We start from the raw sequence: 15,984 nt of genomic DNA, 5'->3' as shown, positions 1-15,984 counted from the left end.
CTTTTACGGCTGCAGAGTAACACACAAAGAATAAGGAAGGGCTGAAGCTCCACAAGGAAGAATGGCATCTGGGGAGGAAGAGGCGGTGTGAGGACCTGAGTGTGGATGAGTGGCAGAGAATGAGGTCAGTGAGGCAACTGAGGCCGGCCCCTTAGAGGAGAGGTCAGTGTGCGTCCCTCTGTACGTGAAGGGCACTCTGTGAAATGCTTGCTGAATTTAGACGCCTGTTTTTCCCACACGTGGAAGACACTTGAGGGGTACTCTGGGATGATGGGGGCTGCTGAAAAAATGAAAATGGTAGGTGAGGGACTAGGGCTTTCCTCCTTAGGGCAGCAGGGACCCGGAGCAGGGTTCTGCGCATACATACAGTATGATGAGATTGAGCAGCTGGGAGTTTCTATAGAGCTGCCATGGAAACCATGTGGCACATGAATTAAAAGAGAAGCTGAGGGACTAGTGAGGAGAAGCTGTTGCAAGTGACCCAGGTGGGCAGCACTGAGCCACAGCTGTGAGCACACATTCAACCTGGCTTTGGGAGGGGAAGTCTCGGGACTTATGAACTGCTTGATCTGGGATGTGAGGGAAAGGGGTGAGCACCCCAAGATGACTTCTGTGATCTCTAGGCTGTCCCCTGATGAGATCTGATCCCATTCTCAGGACAGGCTAGATAGAGGTATGTAAGACACAGGGGCTGATAGGTAATAATCACAAGTCAGATCTGGGTAACAAAACCCAAGTGGGATAGGTGTGTCAAAGACGCCCCTTTTGTACTTTTCAGCATTATGTGTGATAGCTAATATATGCAAGCACCCATGAGCATCAATGGATGGTTAAAGACAATCAGAATAGAGACACATTGGGATACAACACAGCCTCACAGAAGAAGGAATCCTGTCATCGGAGACCATATAGACAAACCTAGAAGACACTGTAGTTGGTACAACTGCCCAGGCCCAGGAGATGAATACTATGTACTGCACTTAGATGTAGGAGCTGGTAAAGTTGGACTCCCAGAAGCTGAGAGAAGAAAGGTGAGTCAGGGGCTGGAGGTGGGAAAGAAGAGATGTTGGTCAAAGTGCAACAAGCTTCATTAGGTAAGAGTAAGTTCTGATATTTATTTATTTTTTTTTTTTTTGGTTTTTTCGAGACAGGGTTTCTCTGTGTAGCTTTGCGCCTTTCCTGGAACTCACTTGGTAGTCCAGGCTGGCCTCGAACTCACAGAGATCCGCCTGGCTCTGCCTCCCGAGTGCTGGGATTAAAGGCGTGCGCCACCACCGCCCGGCAAGTTCTGATATTTTATTACATGGCATAGTCACCATAGTTAATAATTATGTTTATATATGTCAAATTTTGACCATTCTCACTGCAAAAGTGAGTTGTTATTAATCTACAATATACACACAGCTCAAGTGTCACACTGTTCCACATACATATATATAGCTGGTATTTATAGATAAAAAAAATAAAGAAAAGTATTAAATACAGTCAGAAAGACATAAAATCCTACACATACAGCTCAAAACATTTTACATCAGGACAGCTCCGATGGGACAAGTGGGCCAGGCAGCTCAGCAGGCAAAGGCCCGCGGGTCCCAAGCTTGACGACTGAGCTCACTCAATCACTGCAACCCACACAGGAAGGAAAGAAAAGAGTCCCATGAGCGTCCTCTGACCGCCACATGTGGGTCATGGCCCACCCTCACACATGCAAAACAAACAAGTAAATACACGAAAATAATCTTTAAAAAGGAACATTGTTGGGGTTCTCAGTGTGTGTTTTATTTACACGAAGGGTATTGCCACAATCGCATCAGTGGCTGAGAACCGTGAGATCTCTCTCTAACCTTAGCAGTTTGCACAGTGTTGCACCAAAGGGCCCTGAGAGGCAGTCCAGGCAATCGCTCACTACATCATCTCCAAACGTCACCTTGTCGTATGGAAAAGACACAATCTTATACGCTTTTGCTGTTACTTCAGTTTTCTCAAAGAGAAAAAACAAAGCAACGAGCCAAAAGCAACTCCTCCAAAGTCACCCCAAGCCACCGGGTCCTAAAAAATGTACCCGAGATACAAAAACAGAACCCCAAGATTCTGGAAGAAAGCCCTCCACCCTTGCCTCCTGAGCTCCGGCAGTCACATGGCATGGGTCCAGCAGGTAGAACCCAGAACAGATGGCAGGTCCCACGGCCACATCTGCCTTTGCCATTGTTGGCCAAGCCAGGGCTGGCTATGAGGGTGTTGCTGCAGACACTCAGACTGCCAGATGTGGGAGGCGCAGGTGCCAGCTGAGGGCGGCAGGAGCCTACGCTAACACCACCACAGAACTCCAGCTCAGTGCTCTGCCAGGCAGCAGATGCTCAGAAAAGGGACACACAGGAGGGGCTGAAGGAAGGGCCAGCGCCAACGGGGCAGACCTGCTCACCCGAGTCTGAGAAACAAACTCAGAAATCAATGCCCTCTGTAGTCCCTTCGGGGCTCCTTTCTCAAGTCCCAGATGAAGAGTTCTCAGTCTCGGGACAGGGCCACCTAATGGGAAATGCCCCCATGGGGGCTTCTGACTCACAGACTTATTCAACCTCACATGTTCATAATCATTTGTGTAAAGAAGAGGAAAACCTCCAAGCACTAATTAGAAAGATAGAGCTGTTGTGTTTTCCTCCCGATCACCTTATCTTCTTTATTCAGTTCTTGAAGACTCAGCTATTAAAAGAAATTAAGTAATTCATCAAGCCCATTTCAATTACCTGCTGCTGATAACATCAGATTACAATTAGCATCTACAAATGAACCAAGTGCCAACTGCCAGGCTGAAACGTAAGCTAATTTACTGCTAGGCTCTGCCTGCTGGAGACACAACTCCGGGACCTGGCAGCAGGCACCTATTCATTATTCCAACAGCAGTTGTGCAGTGTCCTGCAGGTCCAGAGCACACTCTACGGGACACACGCTGCCCCACCCACCTCTGCTGGGGTTGCAGACACCATATCTGCCAGAAAAGCACTGTGCCTTTCAAGCAGCAACATCTGGACAAGCAGGGGACAGATGTTGACCCAAAGGTACAAGTGAATATTACTATTTATCAGACACTGATAGGCTTGAGGTACAGAGCACGGTGTGTGTTTTGGACTTGGGTCATCCTCCACAAGTCCTCTGGTGCACCATCCAAAAACTCTGCTTTGGAGATCTCTCTGGTTCTCATTTCTTCTTTTAACTGGGAAGAGGAAGTCTTGTTCCTTCTCTTAGATGTCTAGAAAAAAATCTGTCTTAAGGCTTAGGGGCTATTTATTCTTTTATATTTACATTTTTTCTTTCCATCTTCAGGTGAGAACCAGAGGTATATATGGTGGCCTCCTACATCAGGGCCATCATCAGGCTTGGATAACCTGCCCAGTCTTGTCTCTTCTCACACATCTGGATCCACACAGAAGGTCGTGGTGGCTGCATCACAGTGCAGAGCCCTCTGCAGGTCCTGGCTCTGGAGCCTGATTCTGGACGGCTCACTGGCACCTTCTCCTCTCTGCTCCTATGGCTGTGTAGTGAGGACTGACGGATTCTCTGAAAGGCCTGGCCCAGCACAAGGCGTCCTGAGCCCCTCCTCTAGGGCAGGAGACATTTACCACGGCTTCGGTTCTGTGGCAACGCTTGCTGCCTTGGACTTGGGCAGAGCAGAGCCATCGCTCCAGGCTGGTCTATAGCCTAACGCACTCATCTGTAGGCTGGTAGGGGTAGCAGGTCTGTGGCTGCAGTCTGCAACCAATGGGGCTCCTGCTGGGGTGGAAAGTCTGATGGATGTAAGACCTAAAGTCTTAAGCAATTCTGACCTTTGCCCTGTAACCTTAGCAGAGTCACAAATGCCCCTTACTCCTGGGATACTGATAAGTTTATCTCACAAGGACATTGGTGTGACAAAAGGTACTAGAAAACATAAATGCTGCCATGTGAAGAACTTCCAGTGAGGTCTCACAAACTGTGACAGGAGAGAAGTTGCTTTGAATATGGCCCCATCAATCATTCTGAGGATTTCTAGAGAAAAACACTTAACTGTCTAGATTCATTACTGTCTATGATCATTCCTATAAAGTCAGGCCCCTTTCCTCTTGAAGAGAACCCAACATACAAATTGAAATGTAAAAAGAATGAAAGAGAATAATTATTAGCAACATTTTTTCCTTTTTGTTTGTTTTTTGAGACAGGGTTTCTCTGTGTAGCCCTGACTGGAACTCACTCTGTAGACCAGGCTGGCCTTGAACTCAGAGATCTGCCTGCCTCTGCCTCCCAAGTGCTGGGATTAAAGGTGTGCGTCACCACTGCTGGGTGGAACATTTTTTTCCTACAAAATAATTTATAAGATTCTTAGAATACCAAGTTGCACATGTTCATAGTAATTATTTACTTCATGGATCTATTCAGAAATCGCAGACAGCTAAGTGTATGCATAGTATAGTATACCGTAGTATAGTGTACATGTGTGTTATGTAGATAATACCTAACAGTATCCCAAGAGATCTTGGGAATTCAGAATTTTCTGGTTCAGATTGCCAGGATTAATTTTTCAAATGTGATCTTTTAAGCGCCGTTTAGGTGACTTTGCTTGGACTCCAGAACTAGCGTGGCAGACAGCCACAGCTTTGGTTGCCCTCCTTTGTTGTTGCTGAGGAACAGTGCACACCCCTCCCCCATGTGCACACTTGCTAACAGGACTCCCAGAAAAGATTACCAACCCCAGGGGAGGGGCACTGGCTTCTGAGACCTTATGAGCCCTGTATGTTACAAGTCTCTGAGAATCAAGGAATTAAGTGTCACATTTTACACCAGTTTATATTCTCAATGTCCTGTTTGCAGGAAAGACAGACTATGACAATGAACATGGGCACGTGGCCCAGAGCAGCTTTGTACACGCACCTTGGGGAGGAACCATGCTGTTTTTACTCACTTTACAGAGTGCAGGACCCACCCTGTAACTAATGCTCAACAGAACTTGTGTGGCAAAGCATGCTTTACTAAGGAGCAAACGAATTAGTGAACACTAATCTTAGTGCCTTTCATTCCCCAAATAAACTCCTTCCCAGACAAAAGATGTCTTTAAATAAGAAAGAACAGTTATTTTCTAGACAGATTTCTGGATGGTTGGCAGACCTCCGGCCTTGTTGGAACACACTTTCCATCTCTCATTTTAGACCCAACACTGGTGACAGCTAGGCTGAGACTGACATGTGTGGTCAGCGGCTTCCAAAATGGTCCAACTTTGCATCTGTGTCAGGGGTGTGTAGCAAATTAAGTTGTCGCCTTCATGACAGAGATGGCAATGGATGGATCAGAGGATAGGGCTGGGGCTGGAGGTGGGGTGGGGTAGAGTGCAGGTGTGGATGGGGGCAGGGCTGTGGGGGTAGAATGGGAGTGGGATGGGGGCGGGCAGGGGATGGGAGAGAGAGAGTCATTGTTTCCCTTAGTACTTTCCTAATTACACTTTATCCCAACTGAGAGGAGGCAACTCTGCCTGGTTTCCCAGTCAGTGAGAAGATCTGTGACAGCTGGAGCCGGAGAACATTAATTGGAACATCAGTCTAGCAACCTATTCCACAGACCATCAGAGGTTTGACTTCCAAGTGCCTAAATTAGAGCCACCAAAACCCTCACGGTGACAGAAACAATGTCCTGTATGTACAAGTATTTGGAGCATAAAGCCTGAAGAGGTGCCCATTCCCAAGGCCGTTTGCATCAGCACCGATTCACAGGAGGAAGTTACTCAGACAGCTCCAGGCTGCTCTGCTGTTTACAAGAATCCCAAGAGTTACTACATCAGCTCCATCAAGTAGGTGATCGGTATCAGGGCAACCTCACCTTCTCTGCAGCGCTCCACAAGCTTTACTACATCCCTCACAGACACAGGAAGCATCTGCGATGGAAGGGCTCCGTGAGCTCACTTTCCTTGGCGTCTTTGATATAAAGATTATACCCACCACATCCTGAAGCTTTCTTCTCTCTGAAGAAGAGCTCCACCTGCTCCCCACTCCTGTGTCATGACTCGGTCTCCCTGGCTGCCTTTCCTTCCTGACCTCTAAGATGTCACCTTGATACCCCCTTGCAGTTCTATTCACCAATTAAAGTGGGAGAGGTCACTACTGGGAGTGTAGAACACTGAACTCATGTGAGTTTCCCCCAACCCCTTCCCTCCTCCGGTTTCTTTCCAAAGGCATCTGCTAGTCACCCTGGCACACCACTTTGTGACTGAACTTTTTTTTTTTTTTTTTTTTAGTTTTTCGAGACAGGGTCTCTCTGTGTAGCTTTGCGCCTCTCCTGGAACTCACTTGGTAGCCCAGGCTGGTCTCGAACTCACAGAGATCCGCCTGGCTCTGCCTCCCGAGTGCTGGGATTAAAGGCGTGCGCCACCACCACCCGGCCGTGACTGAACTCTTAATTGCTTGTTCTTAGCTGTGGTGGTTTAAAAGAAAATGGCCCCAAGGGAGTGGCACTATTAGGAGGTGTGGCCTAGTTGGAATAGGTGTGGTCTTGTTGGAGGAAGTGTGTCACTGTGGAGGCGGGCTCTGAGGTCTCAGCTATGCTCAAGCCACACCCAGTGAGACAGATCACTTCCTGTTGCCTGTGCAAGATGTGGAACTCTCAGCTACCTCTCCAGCACCATGTCTGCCTGAATGTTGCCATGTCTCATCGTGATGATAATGGACTGAACCTCTGACCTGTAAGCAAGCCACCCCAATTAAATATTTTCCTTTATAAGAGTTGCCGTGGTCAAGGTAGAAACCCTAACTGAGACATTAGCCAAATGCACAGTGAATCCACTCTGTGGATATTGAAGAGACGACAAAGCAAGAGGCGTGGACTCCAGTGCCTCAGAGGTGACTATCCCTATACAAGTGCACACACAACAGTGATTACATCTGAATAGAACAGAGAAAGAGACACATTTTGCGATACTATAAAGAGAGGCTACAAGTGGTGAATGGAATTTCAGGTAATGCTGAAGTGGTGGGTAACTGTAGACAAGGAGGAGGAGACAGCTGCAGGAAGAACATAAAAGCAGGAAAGCATGGCCAAGGTGGAAAATGGTGAGGCCAGAAACCGCACAGTAGGTGCAGAGTGCTCAGGAGAAGTGGCAGGAATACAGACAGAAGACGGGATGTGTCCATCGTCAGGACAGCTTTGATGCACAGTAATGACTGACTGTAGCAGAAGGTTTTCCTGTGTCCCGCCCAGTCCGTAGCCACTCAGACCCAAGTAAACACACACAGGCTCATATTATTTTTAAACTATGGCTGTGGCAGACTTCTTGCTAGCTAGCTCTTATATCTTAAATTAACCCATTTCTATAAATCTATGCTTTGTCACGTGGCTTGTGGCTTACCATATCTTTACATCTTGCTTCTCCTGGTGGCTGCTGGCAGCGTCTCCTCTGTTCTCTTTCTCCTTCCTCTCTCTCCAGTTCAAATGTACCACCTAACCTTATTCTGCCTCACCATTGGCCAAACAGCTTTATTTATCAACCAATCACAGGAACACATATTCACAGCATAAAGACATTACCCATCAACTGACTATTGTTGGGACACAGGACACTGCAGCCAACAAGTGGAGCTTTAAGATGATAAGCCTAGGGGTTGGAGAGATGGCTCAGTGGTTAAGAACACTGGCTGCCCTTCCAGAGGACCTGGGTTCAAATCTCAGCACCCATGTGGCAGTTCACAACTGTCTGTGACTCCAGTTCTAGGGGATCTGACACCCTCACACCAATGTGCATAAAATAATAAAATAAAATAAGCCTAACACTGCTGTAGAGGTGGAGGGACATGGATGACGCAGACGGAGGAGCTTGGCTGGTGGGTTCTTGTAACACACTGGGCAGCTTAGAGTGGCAGTCAGCTGAAGCAAAGTAAAGGGGGAGAAACTGATATCCGTGTGCTATCAGGATAGCGTGGTAGGCTGAGCAGTGTCCCCATGACCCTTCCCTGGAAACCTTCCTTCGGGGTGGTAATGCTTACTCTGATCTGCTAGGCAGGCCTGACAAAGGCCCAGCTGTCCCTACTAGAGGAAGATGGTGGCCTGGGGCAGGAAGTGGCCCATAGAAGGAGGGAAAGGCAAAGAAACAGATTTCCCCAGGCCACCTACAAAGGACTTGGCTTTAGCCAGTGAAGCTTATTTTAGGCTCTTAGCAACAATGGGGCTGTGAGAGAATACATCTGCATTGTTGAAGCTCCAAGTTTACAGCATTCAGTGACATCAGCCTCAGGTACACGGCCACAAGACAGGGCTGTCCTCAACAGTTCAGCAAAGCCCGATGGCCAGTGTTGGGAAGCCAAATTTCATGTTTGGATTCAGTAATACTGAACACCAGTGTGAGACGGACTCACTAGGCACCCGGACACAGGAAACAGGAGGGAGGTGAGAAAGAGTAGAGTTGAAAACAGTGTGCAGGAAGCAGGGGTCAAAGGCTGGGGGTGACAGACAAAGATCAGAAGCAACAAAACACAAGAACTCCCGCTTGGAGGTTAGGGCGCCTCCAAGACTGAGATGGAGGCTGGGAAGAGAGGCAGGCTCTGGGGAGTGTATCATGACTCCACTCCACACACGGAACAGGCTGCAGCCACCGAGCCTGCATCCACAGATATGAGTCTGTGCATACGGTAAAGGGTCTGGAAGGTTCTACCAAACCACTAACTGTAGCTAACTCTGGGTGTGGGGCAGAGAAGTTACATGAGGAGGCAGGTGTCCTTTTCCAATTCATTCACTTTGTAAGAACTGTTTGCACAAAAGCATACACCACAGTTGTAACTTAAAAAAAAAAAAAACATCAATCTGCACAAAGAACAGCCAGGAAGAAAGGACAGTGGTAGGGGACATCAGTGGCTGTGGTGTGACGCAAATCTGGAACATCAAAAGGCCTCTCAGTACCCCCTGAGGGGATGCCTGCTGATCTCTGGGGAGGGGCAAAAGTCGAATTGCTGAGGTTAAAAGTAAGTGGGGGCTTCAGCAGTGGGGCAGCAGCTTTTCGCTGAACCCAAACTGCTGTAGATGACCACACAGGAGTGGGGAGGGAGCACACCAGAAGGTGCTGGTGAGCAGGAGCAAGCCAGTGAGCCGCACTCCTCCATGGCCTCTGCTTCAGTTCCTGCCTCCAGGTTCCTGCCTTGACTTCCCTGGTTGATGGATCACAGGCTGTAAGATGAGATAAACCCCTTCCTCCCCAAGCTGCATTTGGTCATGGTGTTTACCACAGCATGAATCTCTAACTAAGACAGCCTCTAAATTAAAAGTTGCAAAGAAAGGGTTCCTCTGCCACCCACCAAGAGGCTGAATTCAGTCAAGTCAATTGCCTGGGAAAGCAGCAGCAGCACCCGGATGTTATCAAGACAGAGGCACCAGAAGGCAGTGTCTGCACATCTCTCACAATGTGAGACAGACTCCCATGTTACCGCACAGAGTGTAGTGATAAGAAAAACAACAATCAACCAGCAAACAACCCTGACCACACTAAAGCCAGTGAATGACACACTTTAAATCTCACAGCATGAGGATATCCGCCCAACTGAAAAACCACAAAAGGGTCTAACCCCTAGATGGCTCACATGGATTTAGCTGTCAAGGTTTTAAAAGCACACGCCATATCTAGACTAGGCTACATAAAGGGAAAAATATTACCACAAACACATAAAATCTTAGTGCTAAAAACCGAAAGGTTAATGAAAAGAACCAAATGAAAATTCTAAAGCTAAAAATTGCAATATATGTCTTGAAGTTCACTTCTGCAGAAAACAATTGGGTTTGCCCGAAAGAGGGCCCAGGTTTCCGGGCACAGTTGGATTGATTGCCCATGGGGGCATGATGCTCACCTGTCATCTGGGGAGGCATCAGGTGGTTCTGCTGTCAGAGCGCTTCATCTTGGGGACTTTGGGTCGTGTGGTCAACTGCATCTACATGAGCAAGGTTCAGTAACAAGTGGATACCACGGCTGATGAGCCTTTCTAACTGGTGCCATTTGCCACTGCTCAGGAGAGTTGGTTCTGTCCACAGACCCAGTGAGGAAAAAAACCTAACAGTTCCATGCTGGGAACTCAGCCGGCCTCTGTCCTGTGAGCAGAGCTTAATTGGAACCCTTCACCATAATCATTATGAGTATGGCTGTCACCAGTCAGACATGGGATGTCAGGTTCTAGACTCAGTGAGAGACCCTGTCTTAAGGGAACTACACCAGTGTCCTCTGGTTTCACATGGGCACATACAGGCAAGCACCCCACACAGGAGTGTTTGCAGACACATAACAATTCATAACTTGAGGAGTTCCTGAGACACTGTACTGTCATTAAATTTAGGTTTCACTAATATCCTGTGGTCAGAGACTACAGGGCTTCCAAAGGAATGACACTCAGACTGTCCCCAGCCCAAGCAGCTGGCACTATGTTCAGCTCATCTGTGTCTTCTGAAAAAAAATTTTTTTAAATATACACGTTTATCAACTGTTAAGAATGCCCATTTACACTTGGGAGGCAGAGGCAGGTGGATCTTAGTTCGAGGCCAGCCTAGTTTCCAGAGCTAGTTCTAGGACAGCCAGGACTACACAGAGAAACCCTGTCTTGGGGGGAAAAATAGGGAAACAGAGAAAATGCCCATTTAGAAGAAACCTCTGCCTATCGCTGGGGGTGGGTGTGTTTCTTCCTTTAACTCTATGAGCCACTGTATTCCGAGCCTCTCTCACAGGCTAATGCTCACTGACAAATCATTTGTCTATTCTCTCCTATGCCTCCCCCACCCCGCCCCCCGGGCCCCACCCCCGCCCCCGCAAATCAGTTTAATTCTAAAATGAAATAATCTGCACTCTCCTGAACATAAACCATCCCTTCCTCTTCTCTTGAGTTGCCTTTACTTGTTTTGATATAATGAGTACAAACTGGCCACAGTCATGTGAGCGGCGGCGCCCGGAACGCTTGTGCGGCTGTGATCTGTAGTGTGCGCAATTTCCCTGTGAGCTGACAGGACACAAACTGCGGGGATTTTTAGATACTATTTTTTTTTTTAAATCATTGGTGATATACCTTTCTTTTAAAGTCTACATTATCGGATACTGGTATGCTCACCCCACCTTCCTATAGTGTTTCTGTGGTTCATATTTAATTATTTACGTATGTTTGTTAAGAACAGACAACATGGGGTTGGGGATTTAGCTCAGTGGTAGAGCGCTTGCCTAGCAAGCACAAGGCCCTGGGTTCAGTCCTCAGCTCTGGGGGGCGGGGGGGAGAGAACAGACAACCCAGAGTTTTCTGTGACCTGTTTTATTTTTTATAAGTTTTATTTAATATGTATGAGTGTTTTGTCTGTATGCATGTGTGTGCACTGTGTGTGTGCCTGGTACCCATAAAGCCCGAAGAGGGTGTCAGATCCCCTGGAACTGGAGTTTCAGATCGTTGTGAGCCACCCTGTGGGTGCTAGGAATTGAACCCAGGTCCTCTGCAGGAGCAGAGGGTCTCCTAACCATGGATCCAGCTCTCCAGCCCCCTTCTGTGGTCTTTTCTTTAACATTTAATGGAATCAGTCCTCATCGATTTGGGGTTGCCACCTTACAGTGTCCTCTTGTTCTCCTCCTCCGCTTGCTTGTTTGGTAGCTGTACCTTTTTGTTTCTCTTGGAAGTTGCTCTGAAGATTTCAGGTGTTCTTCACAGTTTGGAGTCTACTTTGAGCTAACACCGGAGTGTTTCCTGGGAGATCTAAGAACCTGGCAGCCTTGCAAATGCATCTGCTGTACCTGCTGCACCTGCTGCACCTGCTGCAATGATGCTGCAGCTGCCACAAGCTTTACTTTACCTGCCTTATTTTAAATACAGTATTCTATTTTTGTTTTAAACAGTCATTTTAATTACTTAAGAGGAAAACAATGTCTTGTTTATCCATGTATTTACCATTTCTGGTACCCTTTTCCTCTCCTAAATACCTGAGTCTCCATATGGTATCATTTTCCGTCTGTCCAAAGGACTTCATTCAACATTTCTCACGGTTCTCTGCCAGTAATGAGCTCCTCGTGTGGCCCACCTAAAAGACACTACATGTGCCTTCATTCCTTTTAATTTGTTTGTTTCTCTCCCTCTGTCTTTTTGTCTGTTTGGCTTACTTTGAGAAAAGGACTTGCCCGAAGTCCCGGGTGAGCCGTGGCCTCCTGGGATTACAGGCACACATTTTGCCTTCATTCTTGAAGAATAGTTTTTCTGGATACAGCATTCTAGGTTTGATGGAACATTTTAATCTTTCTTTTAGCACACTTTTAAGCCCGGCATTTGAGAAGCAGAGACAGCGGCAGGTGGATCTCTATGAGTTTGCGGCCAGTCTGGTCCACATAGTGAGTTTCAAACCAGCCTAGGCTACATAGTAAGACCTCTTTTTCAAGTCCCCACCCTTACCAATGTCTCCCCAGTGTTTCTGACCCCATTTGTTTCTGGTAAAGATGCAGCATATATGCCTTTTTTATTTTCCTTGATTGCTTCTGAGATTTCCTATGTCAGTTGAAGCATTTGGATTATAACATGCTCAGATATGACTTACATTTGAATTTTCTTCCTTTCATTTTTTTTGAATCTTCATCATATTATCTCTCTCTCTATGTGTGTGTGTCTATCATCTATCTTCTATGTATACCTTTATGTGTCATTTTATCTAACTTCCATCAAATGTAAGCAATTTTTACCCATTACTTTTTCAAATATTTCTCTTGACCCATTTATTCTGCCTTGTACTTAGGAGGCTTGGACCATGGTTCTCTTCCTGTTTTTGATTTTCTTTCTCTTCATAGGTTTGAAAAATCTAGTCCCTGAATATATTACAATTCACTAAGTCAGGGTTGGAAGAGCTCAGTGGGCAGTGTTTACAGCACAAGTGTGAGGACTTGCATTTGGATCCCCAGTGCCCAGGTTAACTCTAGGTACTCGTGGCAGCCTGCCTATAATCCCCGTGCTTGGGAGGCAGAGACAGGGAAGCCCTAGGGCAAGGGGGCTAGCTAGAGGAGCCAAATCAGATCAGTGAACTCTGGGTTCAGTGAGAGACCCTTCACCAACCTATAAATGATAGACAGCAATTTAGGACACCAATGTCAGCTTCTGGCCTCTGTACACATGTACATCCACACATACACATACACACACACACACACACACACACACACACACACACATCATGTATACACAAAAATGCACAAAGTCTCCTGTCATCTCTTATTGCCCTTCAGAGGCCAATCCAGGTGTCTATCAGACATGCCCCGCCCCCAGTTCAGTCATTCATGAGTAGGACTCTGAGTCCATCCAGCCCCCAGACCTGCCTATCTTCCCATACCCTTCCTCCTAGCTCTAGTGTTACAGGCTTGCATGACAATGTCAAAACCCAAGTCCTCAGGCTTGGCAGCAAACACTCATCCACAGAGCCATCTCCCCAGCCCAGTGTTTTGATTATTGATTTTTTTTTCTGTATAGTGTTAGAAATTGAACCATGGGCAAATATTCTACCACTAAGCCCTACCCCAGACTCCAAGTAGCTTAAAATTAAGCAAATGGACCAGATAAAAATAATAAATGATCTTATAAAATGATTTAAGTTCAATGAAGGTGAAAACATAATACAGAAATTATGTGGTGGGTGAAGCACTGTTCAGAGGAAATGTAATTCCTTTACACAGCTGTACTGAAAAGAAGGGGTACAATCAGTGGGCTAAGGTTTGACATTTGGCAGCTAAAACAAGGACTCAGAGGAGAGGAGATAAAATTACACAAGACACCAGCAGAAACAAATGGAATAGCAAACATACACAGCCAAAGCACTAACAGAGCAAAGATTGGGTCTTCTTAAAAACGAATCAAGAAAATTGATAAATTTCTGAATGATCTAGAAAAATATCTACCTATGAGGAAGGGGTACAGCATATGCTCCCCATTCACTAACGAGGAGAATGCATGATGTACTCTCTAGAGGAACTACTGAAAATACGAGAAGAGGCAGAGCTAAAACAGCAAGCAGATAAACCCCTGTTGTTCTCTGTGTGTGATGTTTTCCCAACTTATTATATTATTAGCTCTTCAAAGGCACAAGGCTTTTGAGGTGTTGACATCCCTTAAATAAATGACACAGGATTAATCACAGAGTAAGGAGCCAATAAACACCAGTAATTGATAGAATGAATACAGACAGCCGGGAACTTATTACTTTGGTTCTTCCAGACATGGTGAACCTGGGCCCCACAGACCACATGCAGCCAAGGACAACTATGATGAACCGAGACCCACGGGTCACATGCAGCCAAGGACAACCATGAATGCAGTCCCAACTAAAATACAGGACTGGAGTGTGTGCGACTCAATGGTACAGTTCTCAAGTGTAGATTTAGTAGATGACATCATGTCCTCAAGTCAAACGGCTGAAGAGTCCTGCAAGTCTAGACTCCCATTCTGGCCTCAAGGTCATCTTCAGAGCCACCTAAGGACCCGCAGGCCTTTATACCAAAGGCCACAGTGTGGGTTTTACAAAGACTGTGGTTAAAGCAGCAGAGGTGGAGGGAAGGGAAGTGCTAATATGGCGCCAGTGGGATATGGAGTCAGCTGTGTGGCAGTTCACGTAAGAAAAGGACTCACTACAGTCGCTGCCAGTGATATCTGAAGCCCAGGCCAACACCAGTGAGGTCGCTTTCAATCCTCTCCCCATCCAATCCTCCAGAGCTCACAAATGGCCAGAAGTTTCTGGCTCAGCAATGAAGCCTACTTACACTTCCAAACCCCCCTGTGTCTTCTGTCACTGTGTGGCTGCCGTGTTTGGACACAGAGTCCAGAGACGTTGCCAAAGTGCCTGCTATCCAGTTACTCACAGGTTTCTACCAGTCACATTGAATTGTCCTGACTGTCACCAAACACCAAACCAACTGCAAATACATCTTCCTTACGGGTCTTCCACAAAATGATGTTGCATTTACATGAAAGCTATCAATATTATTCTTCAATATACATAATTTTGAGGGAGAAGGTGCACTGTGGGCTAATTCACCAAGTCAAGCTATCCCTGTTGTATTTTCCTCAGGCTCTTAAATCACACACAGCTCCCTACCACCTCCATGCTCCTCTCTCTGTTAGAGAGGTACTTGCTCTTCTCTCTGCATGGGCTGAAAGGTGGGGTGTTTGTTTCCCAGCACTGAGAGGTTTAATTCTCAGAGCACAAAAGAGATGGTGTGATTTACAGTAGGCAGACTCAGGGGGTATGGCTGAAGGAAAGATACAAAAGGAATTCTTTTTAACCAAAACACACAAGCTCTCGAAAAAGACAGTGGCTACTCCAGCCATTTCCAGCTTAGCCCAGGGTTGCAAAGGCAGGCCCTTACCCAGATTGGAGGATGCGCGGCCCTCTGCAGCCCGGTCCTTGAGGTCCTCAGCAATGCCCAGCTGCTGCTCATGGTACTGTTTTGCCCTCTCCAAGTCCTGCATGCACCTGGCGGCATGGCCCAGGCCAGCGTAGGCCCGCATCTCAATGGACTTCTCCATCAGCTCCTGCGCCAGCTCCAGCACGCAGTTGTGGTAGGACATGGCCTTGTCAAAGTCCCTCCGGTAGTGGTAGGCACTGCCCAGGTTGCTGTAGGCACGGGCCTCCTCCCGCTTGCTCCCCAGGCCCTTGGCTATCTGCAGGTGCTGCTCGTGGCACTGCACGGCATTCTCAAAGTCGCCCATGGCGATGTACACAGCCCCCATGTTGCCGAGTTCTCGGGCTTCAGAAAGTTCATCTTTGGACTGCTTGGCAAGAAGAACGCACTGTTTGTGACTGGCCAGAGCATTGGGATAGTCTCCGATGGCTGTGTACACATGACCCAGACTGCTCAGGGCTGACGAAGCTGCCTGGAGAGGAAGGACAAGGCAGGAAATGAGGACACAGCAGATAAAACAGCAGGTAAAACTTGAGAGTTCTCTGGAATTATCAACCCGGCTTCCAGTGGTGTTTCTGTCAGGAGACCACAGGCCC

At 47.1% G+C, this 15,984-nt stretch overlaps 1 protein-coding gene across 4 annotated transcripts in view; it reads right to left on the bottom strand.

The window, feature by feature from the left end:
• Window positions 1–15,984, bottom strand: part of Ttc28 (tetratricopeptide repeat domain 28) — a 432,623-nt gene that overhangs the window by 98,947 nt on the left and 317,692 nt on the right. For all 4 annotated transcript variants that reach the window (XM_052754914.1, XM_052754915.1, XM_052754917.1 and 1 more), the window contains one exon: window positions 15,353–15,860. In XM_052754914.1, the coding sequence (XP_052610874.1) occupies window positions 15,353–15,860 (508 nt within the window). The remainder of the gene's footprint in view (window positions 1–15,352; window positions 15,861–15,984) is intronic.

The sequence above is a fragment of the Peromyscus californicus genome, unplaced genomic scaffold, assembly GCF_007827085.1.
Source record: "Peromyscus californicus insignis strain IS unplaced genomic scaffold, ASM782708v3 Scaffold_2__1_contigs__length_46816999, whole genome shotgun sequence".
Taxonomy (NCBI): Eukaryota; Metazoa; Chordata; class Mammalia; order Rodentia; family Cricetidae; genus Peromyscus; species Peromyscus californicus.
The sequence above is the reverse complement of the archived record's forward strand: the minus strand, read 5'-3'. Positions and strand labels throughout refer to the sequence as shown.